At 40.2% G+C, this 25,304-nt stretch overlaps 1 protein-coding gene across 3 annotated transcripts in view; it reads left to right on the top strand.

Moving 5' to 3' along the window:
- The window catches only part of rtkna (rhotekin a), a 61,502-nt gene that overhangs the window by 27,786 nt on the left and 8,412 nt on the right, over positions 1-25,304 (top strand). For 2 of the 3 annotated variants that reach the window (XM_086174250.1, XM_086174251.1), the window contains exon 2: positions 24,710-24,971. In XM_086174250.1, the coding sequence (XP_086030376.1) occupies positions 24,710-24,971 (262 nt within the window). Of the gene's footprint in view, positions 1-3,979; positions 4,570-24,709; positions 24,972-25,304 lie in introns of those variants that run through there. The other variant, XM_086174252.1, reaches the window with a different exon arrangement.

Here is a 25,304-nt window from a genome sequence, read left to right as displayed (position 1 = left end):
ACATGATGAGATCAGTGGAACAAAACTGGATGATGTAATGTTTGAGACTTTTAGTGCAAAGCTAAAGGTCACGTTTGGTGATGCTGTTCTATATGAAAGCAGTATGTATGACACCATCTAGTTACAGGGGTGTCAATCATGCAGCCAACAGGCCACAAACAGGTTTAATCCAGCCTGTGACATTATTTTGCAAAGTACAAAAATGAGCTGCAATTTTTCAATGAAAGAAACTGCAAATACGCCATGATTTTACCCATCTGGCCCCAACTGAGAATAGATTTTCTTCCATATGGCCCCTGAGCTAAAATGGATGACACCCCAATGTTTTTTTTTTCTCCCTTGAACTTATACAAGTGTCCTCCTTCATTCCCTCCACCAGTAAAATGGTAAAACATGTGCAGAGCAACATATCCCTGTTTATGTGTTCTAAGCTTGTTATCCTTGAGAGATGAACAGGTTAATGCATCTTTGTTTGAACTGACCAACAACCAATAGGATTTCTATTGGTCTCCTGGAGAAGCATTGGATGCACAGGTTGGCTGAAACAGATGAATAGACTGTGGACACCTATCAACACTTGTTACAACAAGCCTTTCTGAATCATTGTGTCATTGGTCAGTATGTCACTGGACACTGCATGGTTGCCTAGTGTTATGTAGTTTATGGAGAGACTATTTCAGGACTGTATAAAGGCATACACATGGAGCTCACACCGTTTCATTTGCTGACCTCAGCTGTTGATTGCTGTTGTCACGTATTTATAGCTTTGAATAATACTGCCATTGAGTTGTCTTTTTTCCCTCACTGTGCTGTAGATAGTTAGATGATGCAATTGTTACATTTGAAACAGGTTGAATGTAACAGGCCTTGGTTACATTGTGCTAGGAATGCACTTATCAAAGGATTGTATTTGCAGCTGGTAAGCCATGCTGCACACATTTTATTGAGTTGCAAATGCAGTCAAAAGTATGCTCTTTTTCTATTACAACTCAAATGCCATTTTGTGATGTATCATCTGTTTATCACTCTCCAGTCCCTTCTCTGTATGTTTGTATTTAGATAACAGAAAGGGCCACAAATTATTCAACAGGATACTGGCTTGGGTGAAAGTCACTGCATGTTTTTGTGAGACATGAACAATTTATGCATAGTTATGCTGTTCGGGGATGAGTAGTGAGAAGGGTGATTTTGTTCCTGTGCCCCATAATGGGATTGGGATGATAGGTTGAATATGTCATTTTTTAAGATAATTGTTTGTGCATTTTCATTCTAGAATTCTATTCTGAACAGCAAAGTGTGTTGCTATTTTCACATACTAAACTATGAGGTTAGTTTGTGTGACAAAAGAGTTTCAAGTCAAGCTAGATCATTTCACATGGAACATTCCAAGAGAAGAAAACAGTTCAGGTGAAAGTTTGTAACTGTGACATCTGAGGCATATCAATCAAGACACAAGAACGGTAATGTTCTCTTACAAATGTTGTATTTAGTTAAGTATTTTCGATATCACCATTCTTTCAGTGAACATGTGAAAGAGAAACAAAGATATTTCCTTGACAGTTTGTGACAGCAAATGCACCCATTTTTGTGTAACACCATGAAAATTGGATTTTGGCAAGCTTCTTTATTACGTATTCCCCAACAGAGGCATTGAAAGGAATCAGGATTTGAAATGTATTAACCAGCTGAACATGAATAGGGAAGTACATGACTGCAAAAGGACCTTATGTGTTTAAATGTATTTATGGATGAAAGAGGTCTAAAGAGTGTGCACTAGCAGAGGAGAGGAAAAGCTTCTTCATGAAACCCAGTCTTGTCAATGAGTCTGTCACCAGCAGGCCTTAATACACAGACAGAGTGGGCCAAGAAGGTTAGTGTGACTGGAGTATTACCTGTTCTTTCTGTGGGTTGTGGTTTGAATGACACTGAATGATGATACAATTCACATACTAATCCCACTGAGTAATACATCATGGGGCAAGTAAGGGAAATCTGACTTCTTGATCACATGACTGATGATAAATCTGCACACTGCATATGTTTTTAAGCAATCAACAAGAATAATAATCATAATTTATATAGTCACAACTTGGTCAGTGGAAAAAGTTGTCATTCACACATTTCACCGTCAGCACCAACTCCTCAAGTGACCTGTGTGTATATTTTTATCTCTGACCGCTCTCCTCTGGCTGCCTGCTTGATACTGCTACCTGCTGATGCAACCTTAATCTGATTAACAGCAGTACATTTCTAGCTCTAAATCCTGCATTATCAAGGTTCATCTTGTTTTTGCATCACTTGCTTACTGACACAAAAATCTTAGGAGAGGGAGCTATAGGTTAGAGGCAAAATATTCAATAATAACGTGTAAGTCATTGAGGATATGTTCAGTTGTGTTGGACATGTTTTCTCCCTGCACAGATGATAATGTGAATGACAAGGCTTCCTCTCCTCTGCTGTGGGCATGGTTAGAGTTATAAAACTGTTCTCAAACACAGCACAAATGCACAGATGTGTTACAGCATCATTTAGCGAGACCTTGTTTCACTCTCCACATACTGATTCTCTCCTCCTCCATCTAATCCCTCCTACATGTCATCTGTTGCATTTTTGGACTGCATGTCTTGCCTTACTTTTCTACTCACCCACAATGGGCAAATCAGATTTTTTTTTTTAATTTTTGAAATGTTTATGTCCTCCATCCTTCCCATTTAGGAAAATATTTTTAAAAAATAGGAACATTGTTTGATGCATGGTTGTTATTTCCCTGAGTGGTTTATTTTCATTACACTCTACTTATCTTTGGAAATGATGTTCAGGATAGTCCACTATTAGTTTTCCTGTGCGGATTTCCTAGAGTCCACCTTTGAGTCAGCCGACCCACCCATCCCTGTTCCTTATTCTCTAACTTAAGTCCTGCCCGTCTCATTTTCATTTTAACCTGCCCGCAAATCACTCTCATACATCACCCGTTGACAAGGCAAAGTGCCCCAGTGCACAGCAGCTTTTCAGCACGCTCGAATCGGCTGGGCAATAAAAGACATCCTACAATTTTTATTTAATCTGTTACGAGAAGTTGTACTGTCGGTACAATTACAAACAAGCACTACATACACAGTATATTTTTAGATTTATAGAGACCACAGTTAAGGAGGTGATGGTTAAACTTACTGGTGTACATTGTAGTTTCCTAATATCAGATTTTTGTCCATTTGTAGCATTTCAGAGATAATTTTTCATGACTGTTTGGCTGCAGTGCAACTGGTAAGGGACATGCAATGTAGTGGAAACAAAGTCCTCTCTGCTGCAGCTACAGGAGACAAGTCAACTGTTTTTGTGATCTAATATATAGTTGTTAATCATGAGAATTATCTTTGTTTTTATCATGCAGCAATAGTACATACATAAGGATAAATATATTCCTTGAGAAGATTTACATTTTTAGCACCTTCTCAATGACATATCCTTATTGTTTGAAGTTGGAAAGTCTTTCAAGGAGTTTGGGGGAGAAATTAAGACAATGCAATTACAGTCGTGACGAACAAGACACTAACACCTCATTGTTCTACTTAAATCACATATCCCATACGATCAATAACTAACTGTAGCACCTGAAACTCCACTACATGGGAAAAAAACCAAGACACATCTATATTTACATGCCTGCAGTTGATGTAATAAACTTAACCAGTGGGTGTGAGTGGGACGGTGGGGTTGGGAGAGAATGATGTTTTCCCATTACAACACACCAACTGACCGGTGCTATGGGAAAGAAAAAGTTGAGTCATACAGTACCTTTAAAATCGTCTCCCTCTCCCTCTGTGGGCGGAGGAGGCAGTAGATTGTCACACACACGCGCACACACACACACACACACACACACACACACACACACACACTGGTCAAACGTCAGATCCTCCTTATGCCTGTCTCGCCTTAACAGCTCGGACTCCGTCCTCCTCCCCCGTGGAAAGGGACGCCATGCGTCAGTGCGTGTATGCGTGATTGCGGATCGACTTTCGCCACATTCCAGAAATCTCGGAGAAATCGAGAAGTCCTTCTCTCTTTCACAACCCAACTCTCCTGGATGTTCTTTAACGACCCGCTGGAAGCCCCAAGAAAGAATTAACACTCCATTCGCATTCGACGATTCACACACACATGCGCACGTACACACTTGCCAGCGCACCCGCCTCCTCAGAAGAGGCTCTCGTTGGTCCATCCGGCGGTCACTCTCTATCCGCCCTGCCGCTGCTGTGAGCCCGGACCAGAGCACCGGGAGCCGCCGCCGCCGGAGGAGGAGGCGGGGGAGGGAAAGCCGGGGAACCGCAGCGATGACAGGGCAGACTCGGACACAAATAACCAAGTGCGTCTATGCGTTTTGCTCAGATTGAACGTATCTCTTGACAAGTTGCGGGCTCAGTGCCGGCCATCTGCCGTCGGACATATGTGCGATTGCCTGAAAGGGAAATCCGAGCTGAGGTATTCCACGCCGCGTGCGGACACCTCCCACTTCTGGCGCACGGAGTTTGCACCGAGAGCACGATGAACAACTCAAAGAAAAGGAAGGTGAGATTCATGTCTTTTACTGAGATTGAGGGTCGGGCCGCATTGGCAACCGGTTATAATTGGTCCGGCCCTCATTCAGTTTGGCGCGTCCAATAATAGGATGGCGTCTAATGGAGCTAAAAGTGTAGTGGGGCATCGCAGGGCATCCTCCTGGGTCATATGCCGATTGGAGCAACGACCGGTGTGATCGGCGCAGCTTTGTTTAAGAATGTGAAACTGATTGTACTTACTTGACTCGCAAATCTGAATTCCCGATACAGAATGTGATTTGAACCGCCAAGCCATTTTGATCAATTTGTCTCCCAGCTGATTTGTGTGTCTCACAGCTGAGAGTAACCGGTGAAAGGGATCATATATGCAAATTAAGTACTTTGGCTTATTAGTCTCTATTTTGATAACTTCCACTAAAAAAAAGATATTTTTAAATTTCAAGGTCTTGCATAGCTGGGGCCATAATTAATGAAAATAGTTACTTTGACTGCACATACAATTGTAATGACTGACTAATTTAGGGGTATCAGCACATTCAACACTTGATAAATTAGCACTTTCATAATGGATTGTGTTTGTGTGTGTATGTGTGTTCGTGTTTGTGTGTTCATGGTTTGAAGGATTAAAGGGTGACTTTTGTCATCTGATAGAGTCTGGCAGCACTGTGACAACACCTCGCCCTGCCTCTCCTAGTGGGAACAATGTGCTAACAATGTGTCAAGTGTGATGTTACTGCAATTCCCTGTCATCAACTTTTCCCCTCTTCAAGGAACATAATTTATTTCTATTTTTTTCCTGAATGTCTTGATTGTGTCGTTCAGAAATAGCCGTTTTAAATAACTTTTTGAGCATTCAATATGTTTTATGGGTCTCAAATTTTCTTTCCTGGTCATTCATATTTCTATTTCAAGAAGATGATTTTTCCATGGAAGAACAGCTTATTGGGTCAAGACCTTGAGTGCGTATGTGAGCCAGTTATTCTGGTTTCTTGGCCCGAGAACATTTAAAGAGCCACCAGCTTCTATGACCAATTCCAACTTTTCTATCACCAGTGAAATTTAATCCTTGCACAACTGTTAGAAAAATGCTGGCACATCTTTGTTTATTGCCTCCCCTTCATTCAGTGACTGGCTGCTCATTTTGCAAAATGGACAAAATTGAGTTTGTCTCCTGTCATTTGAAAAGGTCACCTTCATTACAAAATGAAAGAGCAAAATGTGATCTTTCTATTCTTGGAAGACAGTGCACACGTGGGCCAGTACCCTTCTGCATGCTTTCATGCACCGTCTGAAAGCTGAAAGCACATGGTCTGTGCTGAGTGTGTGTCTCCTGCTGCACAAATACAACCATCCTTGATCATTAGTAGTGAAAAGGTCACCCATGCCAGAGTCTCTCCCCTGCAATGGTACACAGTATCTTGTCACCCCAGTGTTTTTTCTACAGTGGCATGGTGCCCTTTGCTATCCATCTGATCTTGTTCATGTTACACACAAACTGATGTTGGCATTTGCTGATAAAATGCATTTCTATTGGTATTCTATTGCATTTGTAGTTGCACAACGATAGTAGAAGCCGGGATCCTGTGTCTGTTTGACACCTCTGGAATCTTCCGGCCCTCATCTTACAATCAATAACCACTTACTGCAGAGAAGCTGCAGTCAAGTCTCTGACCACCCGGCTTTCTCTCTCACTTTCTACAAAGATGGATATCTTGACTGTCTCTTCTGCTTGTATCTGTCTCTCTTTCTCTTCCCTCACCAGCATTAATTCACCTCAGCTGTCACGTGTACAGCCACCATTTTTCTTCTGCCCCTTTGTTTTTGCTGCTGGTTGTTTTTTTTTTTTCCCAGGATGAGGTTGGTCTACCTAACTACTGAGATGCAGGGGGGTAACTGAGTAACTGGACTCGCCATGTATTGTGTAGCTATGCAGAAGAATAATGTTGAATCAGAGCTTGCTATATGTGTGCAACTGCTTGCTGAGTGTCCAAGGAGTATTATGAAAATTAGCTTCCCATGGAGTGTTGCCCCACAAAATTGGCTCTCCACACCTACTTTAATAATAGAACTTTAACACAGAAACTTATTCATACACTCTCTTGGAGTTTCTTACTTGCTCACAGCCCTCATTGCGAGCTTCAGTTCTCTTTCTTCCAGTCTCAGGCCTCTTGACAGAAACATACACTAAACAAAGCCACTTCAAAAATGTTCCTGACGTGCCATGTCAGAGCTCTCCTGGTAGTGCTCTGTCCCATTTTATCCACTACTTTTAGAAGAGTTCTCAGTGGATTTGTCCTGACATAAGTGCCTCAATATGAAGAGCAGAGGGAAATGCACACACGCTGTTAAAGGGGCAGAGAGGAACAGATCTATATTATTCATATCGTGTATGAGGTAAAGTGAAGAACTGGCTTGATTATGACAAATCAACCTAGAGACAAGGGCAGACAGAAGACAGGTGTATAGGGACACAGTTAGACACTCAGACAGGAGTGATGACCTGATGATGCAGAGATTGTAAAGGGATAGATGGTCATGGAGGAAAGCGCTTAGTCCCGCAGACAGATAATCAGACAAGCAGCTAATGTAGAGCTGCTGGCAGCGGATCACAATCAGACCAAGTCCACGTCTATTTGTCACGATAATCTGAGGAAGCAGATGCTTAGCTGTCAGTCACTTTACAGGGCAGTGTGACAGGCTGTATAATACCTGGTTCTCAGTGTGTGTGCATGTGTGTGTGTGTTTTCATTTGAAGCTCCACCTTTGCATCCTAAGCATAATTAGATTGTATATGTTTAGAGGAATTGCCCTTGTGCTTTCAGTAAGAGTAGAGGGGATGAAATAGCATGCAGACAAATAAACTTACTATCGTTTGCCCTTAAATGGATGGATTGTTCCGTGTAAATCTAAGTGAATAGATTATTCATCGAAGGTCTCCTAGTGTCCATCTGATGAAGTGCTGGCATAGCTTTATATATTTGATTAAAGGAATTCAAAAACTCAGCTTTACACTTACAGACACTTCATGCTGCACGTATGTGCTCAGCTTTTGCTTGTGTATATTAGATTCACAGGACAGAGAGTATTGTGTGTCGCATGTAAGGCTGAGAACACTAATGGCGCATGACTCTGAGTAGTGAGATAGTTTTAGCAGGACAGAACTGTGCTGTTCTAAATACGGCTTCACTGAAGAGTCAGTGTCTGTATGTCCCATAAACTGATGACCAGCAGTATTTCATTGAACATTGTGACTTGACTTCTAGTCAAAATGCTTGTGACTTTTAAGCCATGTCACATATAAATCTCAATCTTTTCACACATTCTTAAGCACGATAATAAATTATCAATAAATAATTTTAATAAAACATAGAATGCATGTTTGGAAGTTTTACACATTTTTGCCTTAAACATTCATTAGCTGCTACCATATGTCCATTGTTATTGAAATATTCTTTGAATTTAGATATGTATTAAGATATATACTGACAGATCACAGTATGACTCAAATGGGCCATTTTCTGATTTTAACTCGTGTCTTTGTCCTGTGGGGTTTTAAAGTTAATGTCTACTGAATCCACCAAGATGTGCAGGAGGACTGAGACAGCTGTTCTTTTCACTTCACAATCTCAGCTGGCCCTATATCTTTGTTCATGCCTTCCCCAACTGAATTTTTATTAAAGCATATTATCAAACTGACATAGATTACTTTGCTCACACACAGATATGCAAAGCACACACTGGCAGAGACTTTAAGGGTTAATGTGGAAATCAAATAAGCATTACAAGGATGAAAGTGTGATCAGGTAGCAGGATGATGAGACTAAAGTGACAAACAAGGGGTCATTGAGTGGGTCTGAACCTTTATTCATATCATAATGTCAGTATGGCAATCCCTAATTATGGCAAGAAAAAGAGTAATACTTTTGTTGTCCTTTGATAGCAACATTTCTCAGGCCTTTGCTACTTACCTTTAGTAGCCATATAGCAGTAACATGTAACTGAGCAATAAATCTGTCCATTCAATAAATATAAGGATTTATTCCTGTAATAGTATAAAAATTCTGCCAATATTGCTCAGAGCCTTTGTTCTCCCTGTCTCTGTCTGCCTGTCATTGCACCCAGAGGGTGAAGGGAGAAGGGTCAATTTAGTGATATTCAGCTTTGCTCAAACAAACCTCTGAAGTCCTTTAGGTTCATGAATATTATAATTGAGCACATTTACTGCAGAAATCTTACAAGGCATTGGTGACTGAAGGAAACACCCATCCAGACATGTGTAGTTCTCTCTTTTTATTACCTTTTACATCAAACAAAGACTTACCCTTTCATCTTTTAACGGTTCTCATGAACATAACTCATTCAGTTTCATTCATATATGTATGTATGCATGTATATATGTACAGGCACAAACACAAGGTCTTACAGTCTAATTAAGGTAACACTTAAGACAATAATAAATAAATATCAAAACAGCTGCTGCAATTGCAGAGCCATCGGTTAGTCGGGTGTTAAGGGGGAAGAAGCAAGTCCACAAGTGCCAAGCTCTGAGAAACAGAAGTATGTATGAAGAATGTATCATAAACGAGGACAGAAGACACAAACAGTATAGATGATTGCAGTTTACAGATTTTTTTACTCCCTTTTTATTTATTAAAATACAGATGGATAACGACCACTGTTTGGCCTGGTAAGCAGGTTAAGAAAGGCTTACCAAACAAAAATAATTGAAGACCTTATAAAGCTCTGTTTTTATCTCAGCAAGTATTGAAATAAAACATGTTTTTCAATCTACTGATATCTATTGACGCATTATGTTTTGAACTACTCATCAGGTGCATAGATTCCCTGTATGATAGAAAAAAAAAAGGTTAAAAAAAAAAGACCAAAAAAAAAAAGACCCAGAGAGGGGTTTGGCCTGTCGTAATACTGACTAAGGCCGCTGAGCTATTTTGTGCATATTTCCTCGTCTCAATTCAGACAGGGAGAAAAGCTTAGGATTAATGAGGCAAACTCTGTGTTTGACACAAAAATGGTGTCAAGCTCTTAAAACGGTTAATCAATAGGTAAGAAAGGATACACTTGTTTGAAAAAGCCATCTAATGAGATATGAATTAATGTGTTACAATGTAGTAAATGGCAATTGTTGGGAGGAGCCTGTCTGACTGTGATAACTGGTCTCCCCCCCCCCTGTGCACAAGTAAAAGGGCTTAACATTCTAGTGGCAAACTGGGATGCCACTCTGTCAAGAGATGGCAGCTTTGTGACCTCTTGCACTCCACACTCTATAATCCTCATCTTCCTCAGTACTTAAACCTCGAAAAGTTATTTGTCTTAGGGCTAATTAGAGAGGATTTTAGGGAAATATTATAACACACAGTTACAGAGGGAATTGTTTTTTGTTCCTGCTTTGTGCGTGATGGAAATGTTTTAATAGCAGAATATCCCGGCCTAGACCAAGCAGTGCAAAAGTGAATATTAGTTTGTCAGTGATGTGATCTCACTCACAATAAAGGGGTCATAATCCATGCTTGATGCAATGTAGACAATGGCCTGTCTTGCCTTAGAAACAGCTCATAATCCTACTTTTTAAATTGACTTCTTTCCCTTGAGCATTGTCTTTGTTTGGAGTGAGCTGAAACTAGAAGATACCTGTCCATCATCAGCATGAATTTGGAAATGAACAGATTTGTTAACCCCTGAGTACATATGCTAAGTATTGATTTGCATACATCTTCTTGTTTTCCTTTAGTGATTGTTAGCCAAAGGAATTTGGTTGGCCCAAAACAAGACCAGTTTGTTTTTTTTGTTCTCATGACTGGGCCCAAAAAATCCATTGCTGCCTCCTGCTGGTGACCAAAAGTCAAGGAAATTATAAACATTTTAATTTCATTGTAGATCTTCTGAGCCCCCATATCAACTGGCTATATGACTCCTCAGCCAGATTACCCTTACAAAAGATATGCTGGTTCTCAATGGGTTTTTTTACTTTGTTTAATACAGGTTAATATCAAAAATAATGATAATACATGAGATACATATGGAGGCTCAATCTAATGCCAGGTTTAAACCAACATATCTTCTACAGTATTGATTATAGACAAGACCACTTTGTTTGTTTTTAGGCTTAGATGACTTAATTTCATTTTTTTAAGACATTTTGTAAAGCATTGTGCTACTTATTCTCTGCCCATCCATGTCTGTGTGAAAGTAATATGACAAAATCTGCTTTTGTTCATAACATTAACATTTTTATCTTGAAACGGTAAGTTGATGTGTTAGTGAATGAAGATGTTTGTGAAAAGGAGAACAGATTGTGTCAACATTTTCTGCACAGTGCATTGTAACCTCACAGCAGTGCTTCTTTGTGTGTATCTTTTAATATGATTAAAAACTTTGTGAGCCAAGCTTCGCATTAAGAGTTGATGCTCTCATTGAGACAGATCAACGCAGTCTTTGATTAAGTGCTTGGGAAAACCTTCATACTCAGTTCTTTTGTAAATTCTTCCCTCATTTCACTGTATGGGCTGCTGGCTTTCCAGAAAAGCTGGCTAATCAGTTAATAATACAGTATCAACTTGTCATTGATGACGTTATGTTGTTGCACTGTGTGTGTGTGTGTGTGTGTGTGTGTGTGTGTGTGTGTGTGTGTGTGTGTGTGTGTGTGTGTGTGTGTGTGTGTGTGTGTGTGTGTGTGTGTGTGTGTGTGTGTGTGTGTGTGTGTGTGTGTGTGTGTGTGTGTGTGTGTGTGTGTGTGTGCTGTTTCTTAATTCAGGAATTGCCTCTTCCAGTGTGGTCTGTCAATGGCACTCATTAGTATTTCTCAGTTTCTGTTACATCCAGAAGAGACTGCTTTGTGACAAATGGGTTTTTCTTTGCCTGTAATCTTTTCAGAAGACAATATAAAATGTGATAATCCACTACTTTTTCTGCTCTATTGGCATCTAAATAATCCTTTTTGTTTTTCTTATTTTTTTTTCTAGCACTCTGACGGTAATGTTATTAAATTTTTATATTTGACCATTTTGTGTTTTGAATATACCCAGTCTGGCTCTGTGAGCCCTGAAATGAGGAAAACGAAAGGAGGCCTGCTGTTATTATGGTTTTTACACATAATTAAGTACCCCAGAAGCTGAATATATATCTCTTTTACAGTCAACAGTTATTTATGAGTCAAGGCTAGAAGCTGCACCCACTGTTTCATAAATCTATACTCTGCTGGCCTGCAGAGTTTATACTTAGAGACCGCACACAGTCATAGAGTGGATATACAATCACACATGGTATAGTACCCACCAAAATGTCATAGATGCTGTGCCTTATAACTTCCCCAGATTTTATCTAGAACTGAAATATATTTTACATGGATGGATTTTTATTTTATTTATTTTTTCACAGAATGACATGGAACTGTTTTACTGGTGAAGGGTGGTTCAATAATTTGGTTGGTTGAGCATTTGATATTTAGGTATTGTATCTGAACATGTCAGGTTATACATTGTCCTCACATTCGTGCAGTCTGCAGTGCTTCTATATGATAATGCAGATCTAGTGTTTGTAATTGTGTTTGCACAGCAATTTAAGATCATTAAGCTTCAGCGTGCATCTGAATTGCTCAAGTGATGACTTTGCAGTCACCACTTGTGTGTGTGTGTGTGTGTGTGTGCGTGTCCTTGTGCGTGTCTATGTGTGTGTGTGTGTGCTCTCTTTTGTAGCTTAAAACTCACTTACAGCTTAAAATTCGACATTGCCATACTCAAAAATGGGCATAGAACACACATGTTGATGATTTACAATGTATTCTTGCACATCATTTTGTCTTCAATACTTTACAATACTCTATGCAGGGACCAGCTGTATTAAGATATGACAGTTGCCTTTAAGCTGGCTGCAAAGTCACACACAAACTGTATACATGCGCACACACACACACATCCAGTTTTCCTCCAGTTCAAACCATTTCTTTTGTTAGCAAGTAATGGAATGCATACGCTTTAGGGGTTGGGAGGGTGCTTCTATAGGAATCACTTCAATGATGACATCAGCATGTTGGCACCTTAACAAGCTCATGCAGACACATTTTGCCATATGAAAGTGCCCTGGTAGTGTGTGTGTTTTAGCTAAGACCTGGCAAGGAAAAGGCTGGACTGTTTTGCAGCCAGCTTTACCCTTGTATATTTTAGATGCAAACTCTACATGTGGTTGCTGTTTCTCCCCACCCTACACTCTATCTGGTGGGACAGATACCAAACCAGTAGCCAGCACAATTTTCTTTTTTGTCTTGTCTGGGCATCTCTACAGCTGCTACAGTCTTAAACATTGTTGGGATTTTGTTGGGTAACTTCGATCACTGTTTATGAGGGAATTTGATTTGTTTTTGATGTTCAGCTTTTATTTAATTTTCCTTAACTGGGTAAAGGGTATGTCCTCTGTGAGTAATTTTGCCATTCTAACATATTACTATGTATAATTGTATCTTTTTTACAGAGGGCTGGTGGTGATATGCATTGTCACTTAATTTGTTGCTAATCTTAGTGGTCACATCACGTCTTCCATTTATAAGTTCTAACCTAATCTATCCATTTGTTTTGTCCATCACCCCTCATCCTTAATTTGAATTTTCATTTATTTTTCTCTGCAGATTTTCCATTTTGATGTCATTAATTCTCGGTTCACTCTACAGGCACTAACTTCTTACACCATGTAGTGCAGTGTGGGTGTGGGAGAGACAGAAAGTAGCGGAAGAGGGTGGAGGGGAAGGCGAGGCACATAGTTGTGGCTTGTTAATTGAAAGCCAGCTGTTTGGTCTGTAAAGTCCTGGTGTATGGGAGTGGTCTAGAAGCTGCAAATCTTGGTAATGTTTGTGTTTTGAAAAGACAAACAGCAGATAGTAGATTTTGGTCAATCTACATGTTTGTCATAAGAAATTACAAATATGAGAGAATGTCTGTTCATGTGTTCCTCTTGTTGGTAGGAAAGCAGGGCTATATGATTAGCCTTGTTGTCTGCACATCTATGCCCTTATCCCACCAAAAGCACACTTGTCTATGGGTTTTTTTTCCTGTTGCCTGTCCTAACCACTCAATGGTCGGCTGGATAGCCATGGCCTGTTCTCTGGCAAACAGACCAACCTGGGGAGGCAGCAGGGAGGATGAGATGGCTTGTATTAGTGCTAAAGAAAACAGCCTTTAAATTGAGTTCCATTTCAATGTCAGCTCTGCTTTGAGGACAACCAAATCTCCCTTAGTCAGAACCACACAGGGTGTTAGTTTGTTATGGTGGACCCATCAACTGACAAAGACTGACAAAACTGGCCCTCTGCTGCAAACCCCAAAGCCCGATTTGAACTGTGGGATGTGTAAATAGTAAGACTGTTTTTCCATTCAGTGAGTTCCCAAGGTACTGAATTGTATTTGTAATGATATAATGCTGTTTTAGTAATGATCCAGTAATGTCATTGCAATATTACAGCAACGACCGTTGGACTCCTCTGTGACACTCACTCAGTACAGATTTGACTCATTATTCTGCTTTTGTACAAAGCAAACTACAGCATGCTGATGAAAAGCTAGCACCATGATTCAACCCTGTGTTTTAGTTTTGGCTCTGAGGTCCCAGAAGGGATGGAGGTTAAAGGTCAAGGGGTCAGTGATCTGAACAGGAAAGCCTACTCATGCAGAACAACACATTGTAAACAAACCATTACACACCATCTGCAAGGGCGTCAAGTCCCCTGCACGTGTGTGTGTGTGTGTGTTTTTGTTGTTGTGTGTGTGTGTGTGTGTGTGTGTGTGTGTGTGTGTGTGTGTGTGTGTGTGTGTGCGTGTGCGTGTGCGTGTGCGTGTGCGTGTGCGTGTGCGTGTGCGTGTGCGTGTGCGTGTTCGCACCCCCCAGACATAGAGGTGAGGATCAACACAAGCAGCCAGACAGGCACAGAGAGGTAGTAGAGGAATTGACCATCTGGTTTCTACTGAGGCATCAAATTACCTGCTGAACAATTACAGTTGTATTATGCGTAGAGTATGTGCTTTCTGCAGAATTATTAACTAGTTTAGTGATATTTTATAATTGATTACATTCACTTAATTACTTTTGGTATATTGTTTGTTACAGACAAATGCTCATGAAATTACTGGAGTTCGTGTCTGTCTTATGATTGATGATGTTAATTAGAAAACACAAAATTAAAAGTACTGGATTAGGTACCTTCTTTGCACCTGCAAATTGGCTTTGTCAACATAGGAGTGTTTGTATGCTGACAAAAACATTTCGCGTAAAACACCAATGCTCTGTGTCAGACCACTCTCTTTTTTTGGCTAAGTCCTGTTAATACACCAACAGTCATTTTCTCAGGGACACTACCAGGTTGACAATGGTTTAGTTGCTGATTTTGGAAGAAACTAGATTAATTCAAGAAGTCTTAAGAAAGCTGCCAATTCTTAATTATAGTGGGGCAAAAAAGTATTCAGTCAGCCACCAATGAGATGAAAAGATGAGAGGCCAGTAATATTAAACTATGAGACAGAATGAGAAAAAAAAAAGATTTTTAAATAATTTATTTGCAAAATATGGTGATTTTTCTATGGGGTTGAGATCTGGAAACTGGCGAGGCCACTCCAGGACCTTGAAATGATTCTTATGAAGCCATTCCTTCGTTGGTGTATTTGGGATCACTATCATGCTGAAAAACCCAACCACTTTTCATCTTCAATGCCCTTGCTGATGGAAGGGGGTTTTCACGCAAAATCTCACGATACATGGCCTTATTCATTCTTTCCTTCACGGATCAGTCGTCTGGGTCCCTTTGCAGAAAAACGGCCCCAAAGCATGTTTCCACCCCCGTGCTTCATAGTAGGTATGGTGTTTTTGGGATGCAACTCAGCATTCTTTCTTCTCCAAACATGACAAGCTGAGGTTTTACCAAAAAGTTCTGTTTTAGTTTCATCTGACCATAGGACATCCTCCCAATCCTCTTCTGAATCATCCCAATGCTCTCTAGCAAATGTCAGAAGGGCCTGGACACATACTGGCTTAAGCAAGGGGACATGTCTGGCACTGCAGGATTTGAGTCCCAGGCGACGTGGTGTGTTATTAATGGTAGCCTTTGTTACTTTGGTCCCAGCTCTCTACAGGTCATTCACTAGGTCCCCCCATGTGGTTCTGGGATTTTTGATCACCGTTCTTGTGATCATTTTGACCCCACCGGGTGAGATCTTGTATGGAGCCCCAGATCAAGGGAGATTATCAGTGGTGTTGTATGTCTTCCATTTGCTAATAATTGCTCCCACAGTTGATTTCTTCACACCAATCTTGCAGATTCAGTCTTCCCAGCCTGGTGCAGGTCTACAATTTTATTTCTGTCCTTTGACAGCTCTTTGGTCTTGGCCATAGTGGAGTTTGGAGTGTGACTGTTTGAGGTTTTGGACCGGTGTCTTTTATACTGATAACCAGTTCAAGTAGGTGCCAGTAATACAGGTAATGTGTGGAGGACTAAGGCGCCTTTTAATAAAGAAGTTACAGGTCTGTGAGAGCCAGAAATCTTGCTTGTTTGTAGGTGACCAAATACTTATTTTACAGAGGAATTTTCCAATTAATTCATTTTAAAATCCTATAATGTGATTTCCTGGATTCTTTCCCCCCATTCCATCTCTCATAGTTGAAGTGTACCTATGATGAAAAGTACAGGAGTCTCTTATCTTTTTAAGTGGGAGAACTTGCACAATTAGTAGCTGGCTAAATACATTTTTGCCTCACTGTAAGTCTTAAATCATAACAGCGACACACTTTTTGCCTTATTTATTTTATTTGGTTACCTCCCAGAGAAATCAGCCTCTCCACCAATTATTTTTATATTCTTTTCTTTTCAGATCTGCAATATTTCTTGCCTAACCTCAAACCACCTTTGGGCTTTCATATTTTTCCATAATTACTGCCATGCAATTTCTACACCTCTTATCAATTTACCTTTCTGTTTTATTCACCCATTTCCCATCATTACACTATATTTTTTCATTGAAAATTTGTTGTTTCATCTTATTCCCTAGCTCCCTTTCCCTTTTCTAACTATCCGCTCTTCCTTTATTACCTTCTTCCTTTCTGTTCATATGACGGAATTCAGCATCAGTCCAACTCATCATCCCATGTAAAGCAAACACAGACTGTTCAAAATCAGTATGGAGTGATATTAAAAAAAGTGGTCCCCCCCAGGCCCCCTCTGTGTATCTGATTCATAGCCAACATACACTGTGTCCCAGTTACCCCCCACCCATTCCCCCTCCAGTCACTGACTGCTAGCTTCTCTGACCCTGCCCACTGATCCAACACCTGCGTCTCTTCAGAATTAGTCATTGTTTGTCTGTCACTCTTGTATCGACCCAACAAGCAAATCTTCTGACACAGTCCAGAAATGTGTGAAATTGCCACCCTCTTGTAAGAGCAAAAACGCTCTCTGTGATGAAAATAATTGGAAATGACATAATCAAACGGGAGTTGGTTTAAAACGATAAAAGTATGTTTGGGATCGCAGTAGAGGTATTCCCCAGGGAAACCAATTTTGGTCTATCTAAACTTTCAAAGTGATGGAAACATGGCTACATTTTATGTAGTATGTGTTTATATCCATGTGACTGCTATAAAGATTATTTATTCCAGATTTAATTTTTTTTTTTGTGGCCCAAAGTACCATAATTTCTGGACTATTTAGCGCACCTCAATGTAAGCCGCAGCGGCTAGCCGATCGCTATCTTTGGCTTCCTCCTGCACACTAAAACCGTCAAAGTTGTCTTCTGCGATGTCGGAGTTGAACGGACTCAGAATTTCCTGGTCATTTCATTGGTCCGATGAGACGAGGATAATTGTTTAAGCTTTTTGGGGTAAAAAAAGTCACCTGAGTTTGGACTCCAACACAGTCTGGCATCACTGTTGGTGAAAGACTTGACAAACAGACAAAGAGTTGATCAAAATTGGAAAAATAAGTCAGACCACCAAAATTATGCGTTGTAAGTAGCTGCAGCAACAGAATAAAGCACTGAAACTGAGACGTTGCATTAAGTCCAAATATAACTAAAACTAGGATGACAGAAATTGATGAGGCAGCAATGTGTCAACTGAAGGTTCAGATCAGGAACAATGTACTGAAGTGTTTATTAAAAAAGGTAATCTGACAGATCTTTGCAGGATTGCACTGAGGCTTTCTGTACATGTTAGACATGTTTATTATTTCTTTCTGTCTAAAGAAGGACAGTTGACAGTTGACATTCAGAGGAAGCTGGGGTCCAACTATATATCGACATACAATATCATGAGAAGGGACATCCAGTTTGGCTTTGCATTTCTGTTGAACAGATCCAGCAGTATTTAATGTCAGCTGCTACAGTCATGTGTGACCGGCCTTTTGTGCAATTTTCATAAAACATTGATTTTGATTGATTCTTCCATGAGTGGCAGTCGGCATATAGTATTTAATGGGAGGGATATGGGACTGAGGGTTGGTTGCTTCAGGGAGACACTCAGGCAGACAGACAGCCAAATGGAATAGCAGTCCCACAACCCTGTAATAATCCCTTGCGCGAGCATTATAATGCTTAGTTTTTATTTCATCTGTTTGAGAGAGGTGTTTGCCTTATTGTGACAGCCATTCTGGAACCTATAATTTGTGGTGCTGTTGAATTATATTGAGTTATTCTTAGAGGCCTTCTTATTATTTTGTCAACTATTATCCATTGAAATGGAATGAATAAAATTTTACAAACAAGGGGAGAGGATAACTGTTATTATCAACAGAAAAACCTATAGCAACTTTAACCAGCTACTTTGTGAGAAAAGAAAGTTTCAAGTCTAGTCTTAAATATAGAAACTCTGTGCTTCAAACTGTAAACCATTCCACAGAAGAGGAGCCTGTTATATGAATCCTCCCACTGTAATCTATATTTGTGTACAAGAAGGAACCTGAAGAAACATGGATGAAGTTTGTGACCCAAGTGTAAGTGAGGTAAAATGCTGCTATGAAATACTTACTTTTATAACCCAAACCACAAGGGTTTTCTAAAAGAAACAATTTCGTTTAAGGATTTATATTATGTCAGGATTTTACAAGGAAGTATTGCAAAATTAGGATCTCCTTGTTTTAGTCACGATACATGCCCAGACATTCTTGATTGGTCTTCCTAGATAATACAAAAAGTAACCTGAAATTCACAAATCACATCTTCTAATTGGAAGTGCCTGTTTTATTTTTTCTTTTCAATCATGAGGCAAAATAAGGAATAGAAGTTTGTTTTATGCTGGAAAAGCTCCATCTGTTAGAGCTTTAGGCATAGATTATGCAACCTGATTTACTTTAATACATATTAATATAAATATATTGTAATATTGATTTATAATATAATAATCAGATTACTTTTAAGGCATTGTATGTGTTTTAACATCAGAAAATAGCAGTTCTTATCTTACTGTCTCTATCCTGGTCATTGTTGCGTAACTGCAAGTGTCACTGCAAGTTCATAGAGGATTTCTTTGTCATTGTTTTGCTGTGATGGTATGAAATTCTATACTTTGATCAAATAAGACAAGCCATTTTCCTAAAATTGTAGGCACTTCAGTTGTAATAGTTCTGTCTCAGTACTGTGATGCATTTAAAATCCTAGCTGAAAATCCTATTATGCAGGAAGTCATGCAACTGACAGAAAAATACTTTCTGAGCTAACTTTAGGAGAGTAACGTGAACTAAAAGTCTATTCTTGAGTAGAATACCTTTGAAGAGTTTGCTTTTCAGGAACAGATTCAAGTATAGCTACATGAAGTACAAGGTGGCGTAGCCTTTTTCCAACCTATTGAGACAGGTTGGGAAAAGGGTGTAAAAGGTTTGATGAGTTACTTTGACAAATAACTTTGACAAACAATTCTTCTTAATAAAATGTTTGTATGTGGATTACTACTTGCTCTACAAATGTTTTTACAAATTCTTTCTAGGCTGTCTGTTAGAATCTGGCAGGCCCACTTTGTTACAGTTGATGTGTACTACAGTTGGCTGTTCATGAGGTGAATCATTTTAATTAATAATAATGTGAAATATGATTTTGAAGTTTACACTGCATCAGACAAAAAATTGAAGTTGAAAAGAGTCCAAATGAAGAAACTTAATAGTTAGATTAGAAAGTGTTGAATCATAAGAGGGGAACAAGTGTACAGAGAATGAAGATAAACGAGAAACATTCAAGCTGAAATACTGAATGTACAGTTGTCAAGCAGAGTGCTGGGATAACAGATTGTTCATAGTGTTTGTTCAGTTGTCTCTGCAGAGTAAACATTAGTAAACATGTACAGTTAGACTCATTGGTGCCATATTTCTAAAAGTGGATGTAACTGTGTCAATATGTGTAGCCTAAAAGGGACACAATGTCAACATATTTACCATTTCTTTTCTATCATCACTTATCATTTGTATTCTTCATCCCCCACACCCCAATATGATCTCCTTCCTCCAATGGCGTTTGATGAGAGTTCTAGAACAGTTGTTAGTGTTTTTGCTTTGAAGTGGGCCTCGGAGAGTAGTTTCAATTCCAGATTTTATCACCTCTTCCACAGGCGGAATGCCAGATTTTTGAAAAACGTTTACTCTTTGTTACATGTAGTTTTACAGTAATTGTACAATGCCAGTTCGATCATGGATAAAGTAGAATGGATGTTGTGATGATGCTGCATATTTTTTTCCGTTACATCTTTATACTGTTGGTACGTTTAATAAAATGACTTGGCGGGTGTTCTTGCTTTTCTTTGATTGTTTGGGTCCGTCACCTATATTTATTGTAATTCATTTCTGATCAAAAAGATGCTAAAGATGCTTTCATCCAACAGGTTTTAATTCTGTCTGCTAAGAATATAAATTTTGCCGAAAGCTAATACTTTTAGAAGTAAATGTTGAACAGCAATACGCTCTCATCTGCGACTCTGTGTTACACTCCAATATGTAAGACAGAGGAGCAGTAATGACACCACACACCGATACAAACACGAGATATATACATGAAGTCATCCATTATCTATACAGCCTATCCAGCTGTCAGGGTCACAGGGGGGCTTGAGCCCATCCCAGTTGTCATTGGGTGATAGGCAGGGTTCACATGGCCCAATCACCAGCCAATCGCAGGGCCACATATAGAGACATACAGCCATTCAGCCACATCCCTCATTCACATGCCTGTACAATTTTTTCGATCTCCGATTAACCTGCTGCATGTTCTTGGGCTGTGGAAGGAAACTGAAGAACTCTGAGGAAGGCCATGCGGAGAATATGCATCCACACAGAAAGGGCCCGTATCAGAATCATACTCGGGACCTTGCTGTTAGGCGGAAATACTAACCACTGCTCCACCATGTCATTTGGATATATACAATACTTATTTTCTTTTCGGCTTTTCCCTTCAGGTGTTGCCACAGCGAATCAACCCCCTCCATCTAACCCTGTTCTCTGTATCCTCCTCTATCAGACCAACTAACTTCATATCCTCTTTCACCATGTCCATTAATCTTCTCTCTGGTCTTCCTCGAGACCTCCTGCCTTGCAGCTCCAATTCCAGCATCCTACCAATATATTCACTATCTCTCCTCTGTATATGAGCCAACCATCTCAGCCTGGCTTCTCTGGCCTTATCTCAAAAACATGTAACATGTGCTGTCCCTCTGATATATTCGTTCCTGATACTATCCATTCTCGTCACTCCCAAAGAGAATCCCACCAGCATTGCTGGTCTCATAACTGTCTTGTATACCTTTCCTTTCATTCTGACTGATAGTCTTCTATCGCGTCGTAACCCTGACACTTTTCTTCACCTGTTCCAACCTGCTTGAAGCTGGCTGTTTCTCACCTTTTCCCACTCTCCATTACTCTGAGTTATTGACCTTAAGTACTTAAAACCCTTCACATTCTTTAACTTCCTGTAACCTCACCATTCAACTTGGATTCGTCCCATTCACACAAAAAAAATCCTATCATATATTTGGTCTTGCTGTATCATGCAACCCATCATAGATGGATGAACCATGATGGGTTAAATGCCTGCACCACGCTGTCCCCTGTAGTACTCTATCTAGGCATGTAACCATACTGCTGCTCAAGAATGCTTTAAAAATGGGCACCATCACACTTCTTCTCCATTCCTCAGGCATCTTCTCACTTTCTAAGATCGGTTGGAATTATTTGGTCAGAATCTCTACCACTGCCTCTCCTAAACATTTCCACATTTCCACCTTTGTATTATTAGGACCAACTGCCTTTCCACTCTTCATCCTCTTCAATGCCCTCTTCACCTCACTTTTACTAATCGCAGCTACTTTGTGGTCCACAAATGTCACCTCTTCTACCCCTCCCTCTTTCATTTTCTTCATCAGCTCCTCAGAGTATTCTTTCCATCCACACATAACTCCTTTAGGATCTGTCAATAGATTTCCTTTCTATCCTTAATCACTGGAACCTCATCCTTTCCATTTTCATCTCGTGTTTTGCCAACCTGTATAAATCATTCTGTCCATCTTTACTGTCCAGCCTAGCAGACAAATCATTACATGCCCTTTGTTTGACCTTTGCCACCTATGCTTTTACCTTGTGCTGTATTCCCCTGTAATCCCGCCTACTTTCTTCAGTCCCCTCAGTGTCCCACTTCTTTTTTTGCTGACCTCTTTCTCAGTATATACTCCTGCAATTCCTCATTTCACCATCAAATCTCCTTATCAACTTTAGTTCCACATGACACACCAAGAATTCTTCTACCTGTCTCCCTGATCACATTAGCTGTAGTTGTCCAGTCATCTGGGAGCTCTCTCTGACTCCCCAGAGCCTTTCTAAACTCCTCCCTGAAAACCATACACTCCTCCCTTTTCAGTTTCCACCTCTTTGTTTTCTGCTCTCCTTTGGTCCTCTTTACCTTTCTTGTCACCAGATTCATCCTACAAACCACTATCCTGTGTTGTCTGGCTACACTCTCACCTACAACTACTTTACAGTCACTTATCTCTTTCAAATAACATCCTCTATACAAGATGTAGTCCACCTATGTTCCTGCCTTTTCTTTAAAAAGTGTATTCACTAGAGCAATTTCCAATCCTTTCGCAAAGTCAACCACCATCTGTCCCTCTGTGCTCCAATCCTGAATACAAAACCTACCCATCACTGCTTCATCACCTCTATTGCCTGCACCAACATGCCCATTGAAGCCCGCAACAATTACCACTCTCTCCCCTCTGGGGACATTCTCCATCACTTCATCTAACTGACTCCAGAAATTGTCCTACTCCTCTATTTCACATCCCACCTGTAGAGCATAGCCACTAAAAACACTGAGTATCACACCTTCATCTTCCAGTTTCAGACACATAAGCCTATCTGACACTTTTCACCTCTAGAGCATTCCTGACAAACTTCTCATTCAAGATAAATCCTACTCCATTTTTCTTCCTGTCAGTACCATGATAGTAAAACTTAAAGCCTGCTCCTAAGCGTCTAGCTTTCCAACTAGTCTCCTGACATATCCACCTTCCTTCACTGCATCATTTCAACTCACTCTCTAGCTTTTCCTGTATTCAGTCCAGAGTCCCTACTCTCAGACCCAGGCGCTTGCCTTTCCTCTCCTGGCTCTCACGTCTTCCTCCTCTCCTTTGGCCCAGTTTCCACTGGTCTCCTGTAGGCCATCAGGACCAATGGTGGTTGTTAATCCAGGCCCCAACTGATCCGATATAAGAGTCACAGGTTCACCTCGCATATTTAGTTTTGGCACAAGTTTGAACCCCGAATGCTCTTCCTGACGCAACCCTCTGCATTTATTTCGGGCTTGGGACCAACTCAGAGACAAACTGGCTTGTGCCCCCCTGAGGCGGCATTGTTGGGATATATACAGTATTTACTAAATATTCTATAATATCTTGTAATTCAACCCGCCTTTAAATTTATTTTAAAATCAATGAATAGAATGTAGTATCCAGGAACGATCAATCAGGTCTAAAGTAATAAATATGATGAGCCATAAGTAAGTCTCAAATTCACTTGTGTCAATGTCTGTGTTGGTGATCATGATAAAAAAATGAATAACATCAAATGACCAGATCGAGCTAAAAGGAGATTTCCTCAAAGCAACGAGTGGCAAAGTCATTCTATTCATTTACAAATGCAGGGAATGATACTAATTATATTCTTTGACAAGTGTTCAAGAGAATAGCCTTCTTTGTTTTGTTTTTTTAATAGCAGTGGGAACCATCTGCATGTTTAGAGATAAGCACATTCTTGCTGGCAGGTGAAATTATACAATTTATATTGTAGATTAAGATCCTGAACTGCAAACTATAATGCAGTCTGCTCCTGGGCAATACTGTTGACTGAACAGCTGTTTGATGGAGCAGACAGAGTATTTATTAGCTGTTTTGGGAATGGATGTGCATGTGTTTTTTTTTTAAAGAGGGCATGGATTTCCCCCCTCAGAGAGAAAATCCCATTTTGGTTTAAATCCTCCACCAACTTAAAATTCATCTTACAGTCTAGAATAGTAATATAAGATTAGACAGGTCTTGCTGCTAGGAATGGCAGGGCTGTATTTGTAAGCATATTTATTTGATTACTTCTGTTCTTTGTTTAATTTTTACTCTAGAGGTTTGCAGTATACATATAGTGTACATGGTTCTCTATTCAGACTGCAGATGTTCGTTGTTTCATGGCTTCATTCGCTATTCTTGTACTTGAGGTATGCAGCTTTGTGTGCGTGTGTGTGTGTGTGTGGGGGGGGGGGGGGGGGGGGGTTGTGTGCGGATGCATGCAGTGAATTGGATGTCTCCACTTAATGATTCAACATCTCTGTGTTTGCACTGCAGGGAAAAGGCTTGGTAGGTCAGGGTTAGGGCTCCAGAGTTCTCTCAGACGCGCCTCACTAATGTAACCACATGACACCAGGAATCTGCAACAGATGTACTCTCTCATATCATGTTTTCTTTACAAACATTACCTCCTTGGCATCACTTTCAGAGGTCATGCCTAGTTTTACGTTCACTCCCTCTTCTTACACGTCTGCTTTAAATATATTATTTTCACAATGGGCCATTGAGTTATCTGATTTCCTCCCTTTAATACAATCACTTTCTCTCTCCCTGTTCTTCTTATAATCTCCGTATAGGACAGTGACATCCAGAAAAAAATTGATCACGAGATCCGGATGCGTGATGGGGCCTGCAAGCTGTTGGCAGCCTGCTCGCAGAGAGACCAGGCCTTGGAGGCAGCCAAGAGTCTTCAGACCTGTAGCACTCGTATCATGGCCTACATGTCAGAGCTGCAGAGGATGAAGGAGGCTCAGGTCATGCAAAAGGTCACACGGAGGTCATCAGATGCCGGACCAATGGATGAACGACTCCCATGCAAAGGAAAAGTGGCTATCTCAGGCAAGTAACAATTACAAATACTTATTTATTAAAAATTGATACACTGAGGACATTTTAAACCCGAGGGTTACTTGAAATTAGAAATGCACCACTGGTGTGAGAAGAAGAGGAAAGGGAAATAGAATCAGTATTCCTGTTGCGTTGTAATTTAATTCACAGCTCCTCTTGTCAAGCACAAGCTTAGAAGCAGCTTTCTATCCATGAGAGGAAGTTTAATTTATTGTCTGTAAACATGGGGACTTGCAGATGCTGCCTCTCACCGTATGATCGAGGGCAATCCAATGAATGATTATTGAGCTGCTCTGTTTGTGTCATGGATGGAATTCACAACAG

The sequence above is a fragment of the Fistularia commersonii genome, chromosome 26 (assembly GCF_037954325.1).
Source record: "Fistularia commersonii isolate RoL2024-O1a breed Wild chromosome 26, RoL_Fcom_v1.0, whole genome shotgun sequence".
Lineage (NCBI taxonomy): Eukaryota > Metazoa > Chordata > Actinopteri > Syngnathiformes > Fistulariidae > Fistularia > Fistularia commersonii.
This window is presented reverse-complemented; position numbering and strand designations above follow the sequence as displayed.